Below are 10,000 nucleotides of genomic sequence, written 5' to 3' on the forward strand. Positions count from 1 at the left end.
TCTGTCAGGTTGGATGGGGAGCGTTGCTGCACAGCTATTTTCATGTTTCTCAAGAGATGTTCGATGGGGTTAAAGTCCGGCGTCTGGCTGGGCCACTCAAGGACATTCAGAGACTTGTCCCAAAGCCACTCCTGTGTTGTCTTGGCTGTGTGCTTATGGTCGTGGTCCTGTTGGAAGGTGAACCTTCTCCCCAGTCTGAGGTCCTGAGCGCAGGTTTTCATCAAGGGTCTTTGCTCCGTTCATCTTTCCCTCGATCCTGACTAGTCTCCCAGTCCCTGCCCCTGAAAAACATCCCCACAGCACGATGCTGCCACCACCATGCTTCACCGTAGGGATGGTGCCAGGTTTCCTCCAGACGTGACGCTTGACATTTGGCCAAATAGTTCAATCTAGGTTTCATCAGACCAGAGAATCTTGTTTCTCATGATCTAAGAGTCTTTCGGTGGGTTTTTGCCAAACTCCAAGTGGGCTTTCATGAGCCTTTTACTGAGAAGTAGCTTGCGTCTGGCCAGTGTAGCATAAAGGCCTGATTGGTGGAGTGCTGCAGAGATGGTTGTCCTTCTGGAAGGTTCTCCCATTTCCACAGAGGAATTCGGGAGCTCTGTCAGAGTGACCATCCGGTTCTTGGTCACCTCCCTGACCAAGGCCCTTCTCCCCCGATTGACATTTGGCCAGGCGGTCAGCTCTAGGAAGAGTCTTGGTGGTTACAAACTTCTTCCATTTAAGAATGATGGAGGCCACTGTGTTCTTGGGGACCTTCAATGCTGCAGAAATGTTTTGGTACCCTTCTCCAAGTCTGTGCCTTGACACATTCCTGTCTCGGAGCTCTAAGGACAATTCCTTCGACCTCATGGCTTTGTTTTTGCTCTGACATGTACTGTCAACTGTGGGACCATATATAGACAGGTGTGTGCTTTTCCAAATCATATCAAATCAATTGAATTTACCACAGGTGGACTCCCATGAAGTTGTGGAAACATCTCAACGATGATCAATGTAAACAGGATGTACCTGAGCTCAATTTCGAGTCTCATAGCAAAGGGCCTGAAAACGTACATTTGAAGTCAGAAGTTTACATACACTTAGGTTGGAGTCATTTAAACTCATTTTTCAAATTTCTTGTTAACGAACTATAGTTTTGGCAAGTCGGTTAGGACATCTACTTTGTGCATGACACGAGTAATATTTCCAATAATTGTTTACAGACAGATTATTTCACCTATAATTCACTGTATCACATTTCCAGTGGTTTAGAAGTTTACATACACTAAGTTGACTGTGCCTATAAACAAAATCCAGAAAATGATGTCATGGCTTTAAAAGCTTTTGATAGGCTAATTGACATCATTTGAGTCAATTGGAGGTGTACCTGTGGATGTATTTCAAGGCCTACCTTCAAACTCAGTGCCTCTTTGCTAGACATCATGTGAAAATCAAAAGAAATCAGCGAAGACCTCAGAAAATAAATTGTAGACCTCCACAAGTCTGGTTCATCCTTGGGAGCAATTTGCAAATGCCTGAAGGTACCAAGTTCATCTGTACAAACAATAGTACTCAAGTATAAACATCATGGGACCATGCGGCCGTCATACCACTCAGGAAGGAGACGCATTCTGTCTCCTAGAGATGAACGTACTTTGGTGCGAAAAGTGCAAATCAATCCCAGAACAACAGCAAAGGACCTTGTGAAGATGCTGGAGGAAACATGTATCTTTATCCACAGTAAAACGAGTCCTCAATCAACATAACCTGAAAGACTGCTCAGCAAGGAAGAAGCCACTGCTCTAAAACAGCCATAAAAAAGCCAGACTACGGTTTGCAACCTGATGAAACAAAAATACAACTGTTTGGCCATAATGACCATCGTTATGTTTGGAGGAAAAAGGGGGAGGCTTGCAAGCCGAAGAACACCATCCCAACCGTGAAACACGGGGGTGGCAGCATCATGTTGTGGGGGTGGCAGCATCATGTTGTGGGGGTGGCAGCATCATGTTGTGGAGGTGCTTTGCTGCAGGAGGGACTGGTGCACTTCACAAAATAAATGGCATCATGAGGCAGGAGGCAGGAAAATGATGTGGATATATTGAAGCAACATCTCAAGACATCAGTCAGGAAGTTAAAGTTTGGTTACAAATGGGTCTTCCAAATGGACAATGACCCCAAGCATACTTCCAAAGTTGTGGCAAAATGGCTTAAGGACAACAAAGTCAAGGTATTGGAGTGGCCGCCACAAAGCCCTGACCTCAATCCTGTAGAACATTTGTGGGCAGAACTGGAAAAGCGTGTGTGAGCAAGGAGGCCTACAAACCTGACTCAGTTACACCAGCTCTGTCAGGAGGAATGGGCCAAAATTGGAAGTCTACCTGAAACTTTTGACCCAAGTTAAACAATTTAAAGGCAATGCTACCAATTGAGTGTATGTAAACTTCTGACCCACTGGGAATGTGATGAAATAAATTAAAGCTGAAATATATCATTCTCTCTACTATTATTCTGACATTCTTAATATATAGTGGTGATCCTATCTGACTTAAGACAGTTAATTTATACAATAATTAAATGTCAGGAATTGTGAAAAACAGAGATTAAATGTATTTGGCTAAGGTGTATGTAAACTTCCGACTTCAACTGTATGTAATTAAGTTATTTCTGTTTTTTGTTTGGAATAAATTTGCTAAAATTTCTACATCTGATTTCGCTTTGTCATTATGGGGTATTTCATGTAGATTGATGAAAAAATGGATCCATTTTAGAATAAGGCTGTAACATAACAAAATGTGGAAAATGTCAAGGAGCCTGAATACTTTGCACTGTACATCAGTCAGTCTGTCTCCTCTCTCTCCTCTCAACTCCATCAACTTTCACCTAGATACATCAGGACTCTAGCTCTGTTCTCTGCTATCTCTCTCTCAACTCTAACCTAGGTACATCAGGACTCTAGCTCTGTTCTCTGCTATCTCTCTCTCAACTCTAACCTAGGTACATCAGGACTCTAGCTCTGCTCTCTGCTATCTCTCTCTCAACTCTAACCTAGGTACATCAGGACTCTAGCTCTGTTCTCTGCTATCTCTCTCTCAACTCTAACCTAGGTACATCAGGACTCTAGCTCTGTTCTCTGCTATCTCTCTCTCAACTCTAACCTAGGTACATCAGGACTCTAGCTCTGTTCTCTGCTATCTCTCTCTCAACTCTAACCTAGGTACATCAGGACTCTAGCTCTGCTCTCTGCTATCTCTCTCTCAACTCTAACCTAGGTACATCAGGACTCTAGCTCTGTTCTCTGCTATCTCTCTCTCAACTCTAACCTAGACATCAGGACTCTAGCTCTGTTCTCTGCTCTCTCTCTCAACTCTAACCTAGCTATCTCTCTGCTATCTCTCAACTCTAACCTAGATACATCAGGACTCTAGCTCTGTTCTCTGCTATCTCTCTCTCTCAACTCTAACCTAGGTACATCAGGACTCTAGCTCTGCTCTCTGCTATCTCTCTCAACTCTAACCTAGGTACATCAGGACTCTAGCTCTGTTCTCTGCTATCTCTCTCTCAACTCTAACCTAGATACATCAGGACTCTAGCTCTGTTCTCTGCTATCTCTCTCTCAACTCTAACCTAGATACATCAGGACTCTAGCTCTGTTCTCTGCTATCTCTCTGACCTAGATCATCAGGACTCTAACCTAGATACATCAGGACTCTAGCTCTGTTCTCTGCTATCTCTCTCTCAACTCTAACCTAGGTACATCAGGACTCTAGCTCTGTTCTCTGCTATCTCTCTCTCAACTCTAACCTAGGTACATCAGGACTCTAGCTCTGTTCTCTGCTATCTCTCTCTCAACTCTAACCTAGATACATCAGGACTCTAGCTCTGTTCTCTGCTATCTCTCTCTCAACTCTAACCTAGATACATCAGGACTCTAGCTCTGTTCTCTGCTATCTCTCTCTCAACTCTAACCTAGGTACATCAGGACTCTAGCTCTGTTCTCTGCTATCTCTCTCTCAACTCTAACCTAGGTACATCAGGACTCTAGCTCTGTTCTCTGCTATCTCTCTCTCAACTCTAACCTAGGTACATCAGGACTCTAGCTCTGTTCTCTGCTATCTCTCTTTTGTATTTGTTTCTCTTTCTGTATGTCTCTATCTCTCCGTCTCCTTCTCTCTCATAATAGATCTTGCTAACACTTCGTAGTAACACCTTTAGAAAATTGTTTTAAAAAAAGAGTTGCCTTGATGTGTGGTTAATGTTTTAACAGGTGCCAAACAGAATGGGATTCGACTAGGAGACGTCCTTCTGCCTCCATGGGCCAAGGGAGACCCCCGAGAGTTCATCAGAGTCCATCGACAGGTGGGTGCCAATCTACTGTATAGGTGTGTCAGGAGGTAAGACAACTGTGTTGTACAGTATACGCCAACATAGTCTGACGATATCATCCCTCCAAGTCTTGTTCGTTACTCAAACAAACGTGAGGAAGCCTGGCGATGTAGGCTGGCGCCCCAACCTACTGTGTGTCTGTCTCTAGGCTCTGGAGTGTGACTACGTATCGTCCCACCTCCATGAGTGGATCGACCTGATCTTTGGCTTCAAGCAGCAGGGTCCTCCTGCGGTGGAGGCAGTCAATGTGTTCCACCACCTGTTCTACGAGGGCCAGGTGGACATCTACAACATCAACGACCCCCTCAAGGAGACCGCCACCATCGGGTTCATCAACAACTTCGGACAAATCCCCAAGCAGGTATCATATTAACATATAACAATATACCAATATAAGACCAGTATTATATTAGCATATAACAATATACCAATATAAGACCAGTATTATATTAACATATAACAATATAAGACCAGTATCATATTAACATATACCAATATAAGACCAGTATTATATTAACATATAACAATATGCAGAGCAGGTGAGTGAGGGCTGGTAGGGGACAGAGGAGGTGAGTGAGGGCTGGTAGGGGACAGAGGAGGTGAGTGAGGGCTGGTAGGGGATGTGAAGAGGGGACAGAGGAGGTGAGTGAGGGCTGGTAGGGGATGTGAAGAGGGGACAGAGAGCAGGTGAGTGAGGGCTGCTAGGGGGATGTGAAGAGGGGACAGAGGAGGTGAGTGAGGGCTGGTAGGGGATGTGAAGAGGGGATAGAGAGCAGGTGAGTGAGGGCTGGTAGGGGATGTGAAGGGGGGACAGGGGTGACAGGGGAGGTGAGTGAGGGCTGGTAGGGGACAGAGAGCAGGTGAGTGGGGGGCTGGTAGGGGATGTGAAGAGGGGACAGAGCAGGTGAGTGAGGGCTGGTAGGGGACAGAGAGCAGGTGAGTGAGGGCTGGTAGGGGACAGAGCAGGTGAGTGAGGGCTGGTAGGGGACAGAGAGCAGGTGAGTGGGGGATGGTAGGGGATGTGAAGAGGGGGGGACAGAGCAGGTGAGTGAGGGCTGGTAGGGGACAGAGAGCAGGTGAGTGGGGGCTGGTAGGGGATGTGAATGTGAAGGGGGGGGACAGAGCAGGTGAGTGAGGGCTGGTAGGGGATGTGAAGAGGGGACAGAGCAGGTGAGTGAGGGGGTAGGGGAGAGAGGGGGGCTGGTAGGGGACAGAGTGAGTGAGGGCTGGGGGATAGGGGGACAGAGCAGGTGAGTGAGGGCTGGTAGGGGACAGAGCAGGTGAGTGAGGGCTGGTAGGGGACAGAGCAGGTGAGTGAGGGCTGGTAGGGGACAGAGAGCAGGTGAGTGAGGGCTGGTAGGGGACAGAGCAGGTGAGTGAGGGCAGGTGAGTGAGGGCTGGTAGGGGACAGAGAGCAGGTGAGTGAGGGCTGGTAGGGGACAGATGTGAAGAGTGAGGGCTGGTAGGGGATGTGACAGGGGACAGAGAGCAGGTGAGTGAGGGCTGGTAGGGGATGTGAAGGGGGACAGAGCAGGTGAGTGAGGGCTGGTAGGGGACAGAGCAGGTGAGTGAGGGCTGGTAGGGGACAGAGCAGGTGAGTGAGGGCTGGTAGGGGACAGAGCAGGTGAGTGAGGGGTGGGGATGTGAAGGGGGACAGAGCAGGTGAGTGAGGGCTGGTAGGGGACAGAGCAGGTGAGTGAGGGCTGGTAGGGGATGTGAGAGGGGACAGAGCAGGTGAGTGAGGGCTGGTAGGGGACAAGAGAGCAGGTGAGTGAGGGCTGGTAGGGGACAGAGCAGGTGAGTGAGGGCACAGAGCAGGTGAGTGAGGGCTGGTAGGGGACAGAGCAGGTGAGTGAGGGCTGGTAGGGGACAGAGAGCAGGTGAGTGAGGGCTGGTAGGGGACAGAGCAGGTGAGTGAGGGCTGGTAGGGGACAGAGCAGGTGAGGTGAGGGGGCTGGTAGGGGATGGGAGGGGACAGAGCAGGTGAGTGAGGGCTGGTAGGGGACAGAGCAGGTGGTGAGGGGAAGAGGGGACAGAGAGCAGGTGAGTGAGGGCTGGTAGGGGACAGAAGAGGGGACAGGCAGGTGAGTGAGGGCTGGTAGGGGATAGGGGATGAGAGGGGACAGAGCAGGTGAGTGAGGGCTGGTAGGGGATGTGAAGAGGGGACAGAGCAGGTGAGTGAGGGCTGGTAGGGGACAGAGCAGGTGAGTGAGGGCTGGTAGGGGATGTGAAGAGGGGACAGAGCAGGTGAGTGAGGGCTGGTAGGGGACAGAGCAGGTGAGTGAGGGCTGGTAGGGGACAGAGAGCAGGTGAGTGAGGGCTGGTAGGGGACAGAGCAGGTGAGTGAGGGCTGGTAGGGGATAGAAGAGGGGACAGAGCAGGTGAGTGAGGGCTGGTAGGGGACAGAGCAGGTGAGTGAGGGCTGGTAGGGGATGTGAAGAGGGGACAGAGCAGGTGAGTGAGGGCTGGTAGGGGACAGAGCAGGTGAGTGAGGGCTGGTAGGGGACAGAGGGGTAGGGGACAGAGCAGGTGAGTGAGGGCTGGTAGGGGATATGAAGAGGGGTGACTGGTAGGGGAGAGCAGGTGAGTGAGGGCTGGTAGGGGATATGAAGAGGGGACAGAGAGCAGGTGAGTGAGGGCTGGTAGGGGATATGAAGAGGGGACAGAGAGCAGGTGAGTGAGGGCTGGTAGGGGATATGAAGAGGGGACAGAGCAGGTGAGTGAGGGCTGGTAGGGGACAGAGCAGGGGCTGGTAGGGGACAGAGCAGGTGAGTGAGGGCTGGTAGGGGACAGAGCAGGTGAGTGAGGGCTGGTAGGGGACAGAGCAGGTGAGTGAGGGCTGGTAGGGGACAGAGCAGGTGAGTGAGGGCTGGTAGGGGACAGAGCAGGTGAGTGAGGGCTGGTAGGGGACAGAGCAGGTGAGTGAGGGCTGGTAGGGGACAGAGCAGGTGAGTGAGGGCTGCTAGGGGATGTAGCTGGATGATTACAGCTGCCACAGGTGATATGTGCAGGAACGTGAAGTGGATATCAAGTGGATATAGACCTGCTCATACAAGAGACAAGCGGCTGTTTGTTGCTTCAACTCAACTGAATCTATAAACAAAACATACTTTATAAACATTTAATAAACGGGCGCCAGCAGGTTCTTTAGATCGGTAGGGCTGAAAAAGTTGGTAGTATCGTAGAAAATGCTATCATGGTATCAAATGGAAATGGTATCATGGTATCATATGAAATGGTATCATGGTCTCAACATATCATATTTTTAATTTTTTAAATTTTTAAATTTCACCTTTATTTAACCAGGTAGGCTAGTTGAGAACAAGTTCTCATTTGCAACTGCGACCTGGCCAGGATAAAGCATAGCAGTGTGAGCAGACAACACAGAGTTACACATGGAGTAAACAATTAACAAGTCAATAACACAGTAGAAAACAAAGGGGGGAGTCTATATACAATGTGTGCAAAAGGCATGAGGAGGTAGGCGAATAATTACAATTTTGCAGATTAACACTGGAGTGATAAATGATCAGATGGTCATGTACAGGTAGAGATATTGGTGTGCAAAAGAGCAGAAAAGTAAATAAATAAAAACAGTATGGGGATGAGGTAGGTGAAAATGGGTGGGCTATTTACCAATAGACTATGTACAGCTGCAGCGATCGGTTAGCTGCTCAGATAGCTCAGATAGCTCAGAAATCAGCGATTTTTGCAATTCGTTCCAGTCACAGGCAGCAGAGTACTGGAACGAAAGGCGGCCAAATGAGGTGTTGGCTTTAGGGATGATCAGTGAGATACACCTGCTGGAGCGCGTGCTACGGATGGGTGTTGCCATCTTGACCAGTGAACTGAGATAAGGCGGAGCTTTACCTAGCATGGATTTGTAGATGACCTGGAGCCAGTGGGTCTGGCGACGAATATGTAGCGAGGGCCAGCCGACCAGAGCATACAAGTCGCAGTGGTGGGTGGTATAAGGTGCTTTAGTGACAAAACGGATGGCACTGTGATAGACTGCATCCAGTTTGCTGAGTAGAGTGTTGGAAGCCATTTTGTAGATGACATCGCCAAAGTCGAGGATCGGTAGGATATTCAGTTTTACTAGGGTAAGCTTGGCGGCGTGAGTGAAGGAGGCTTTGTTGCGGAATAGAAAGCCGACTCTTGATTTGATTTTCGATTGGAGATATTTGATATGAGTCTGGAAGGAGAGGTTGCAGTCTAGCCAGACACCTAGGTACTTATAGATGTCCACATATTCAAGGTCGGAACCATCCAGGGTGGTGATGCTAGTCGGGCATGCGGGTGCAGGCAGCAATCGGTTGAAAAGCATGCATTTGGTTTTACTAGCGTTTAAGAGCAGTTGGAGGCCACGGAAGGAGTGTTGTATGGCATTGAAGCTTGTTTGGAGGTTAGATAGCACAGTGTCCAATGACGGGCCGAAAGTATATACAATGGTGTCGTCTGCGTAGAGGTGGATCAGGGAATCGCCCGCAGCAAGAGCAACATCATTGATATATACAGAGAAAAGAGTCGGCCCGAGAATTGAACCCTGTGGCACCCCCATAGAGACTGCCAGAGGTCCGGACAACAGGCCCTCCGATTTGACACACTGAACTCTGTCTGCAAAGTAATTGGTGAACCAGGCAAGGCAGTCATCCGAAAAACCGAGGCTACTGAGTCTGCCGATAAGAATATGGTGATTGACAGAGTCGAAAGCCTTGGCAAGGTCGATGAAGACGGCTGCACATATGAGATGGTATCAAATGAAATGGTATCATGGTATCAAATGGAAATGGTATCATGGTATCATATGAAATGGTATCATGGTATCAATGTATCATATGCAATGGTATCATGGTATCAACATATCATTTGAGATGGTATCAAATGAAATGGTATCATGGTATCATATGAAATGGTATCAAATGGAAATGGTATCATGGTATCATATGAAATGGTATCAAATGGAAATGGTATCATGGTATCATATGAAATTGTATCATGGTATCATATGAAATGGTATCATGGTATCAATGTATCATATAAGATGGTATCATAGTATCATATGCAATGGTATCATGGTATCATATGAAATGGTATCATGGTATCAACATATCATATGAGATAGTATCATGGTATCAAATGAAATGGTATCATATGAAATGGTATCATGGTATCATATGAAATGGTATCATGGTATCATATGAAATGGTATCATGGTATCATATGAAATGGTATCATGGTATCAAATGAAATGGTATCATGGTATCAATGTATTAAATGAGATGGTATCATGGTATCAAATTAAATGGTATCATATGAAATGGTATCAAATGAAATGGTATCATGGTATCATATGAAATGGTATCATGGTATCAATGTATCATATGAGATGGTATCATGGTATCAAATGAAATGGTATCATGGTATCATATGAAATTGTATCATGGTATCATATGAAATGGTATCATGGTATCAATGTATCATATGAGATGGTATCATGGTATCAAATGAAATGGTATCATGGTATCATATGAAACATTTCAGTGTTACCGGTATTCTGTGACATTACCGGTATTCTGTGACATTACCGGTATTCTGTGACATTACAGTGGTTACCGGTATTCTGTGACAT

General features: G+C 47.3%; 1 protein-coding gene across 1 annotated transcript in view; it reads left to right on the forward strand.

Annotated features, from left to right (window-relative positions):
- wdfy3 (WD repeat and FYVE domain containing 3) overlaps positions 1 to 10,000 on the forward strand; it is a 136,071-nt gene that overhangs the window by 103,061 nt on the left and 23,010 nt on the right. Inside the window, exons 39-40 of the mRNA XM_042331149.1 lie at positions 4,250 to 4,341; positions 4,517 to 4,729. Coding sequence (XP_042187083.1) covers positions 4,250 to 4,341; positions 4,517 to 4,729 — 305 coding nt within the window. The remainder of the gene's footprint in view (positions 1 to 4,249; positions 4,342 to 4,516; positions 4,730 to 10,000) is intronic.

This window comes from Oncorhynchus tshawytscha, linkage group LG12 (assembly GCF_018296145.1).
Source record: "Oncorhynchus tshawytscha isolate Ot180627B linkage group LG12, Otsh_v2.0, whole genome shotgun sequence".
Classification (NCBI taxonomy): Eukaryota; Metazoa; Chordata; class Actinopteri; order Salmoniformes; family Salmonidae; genus Oncorhynchus; species Oncorhynchus tshawytscha.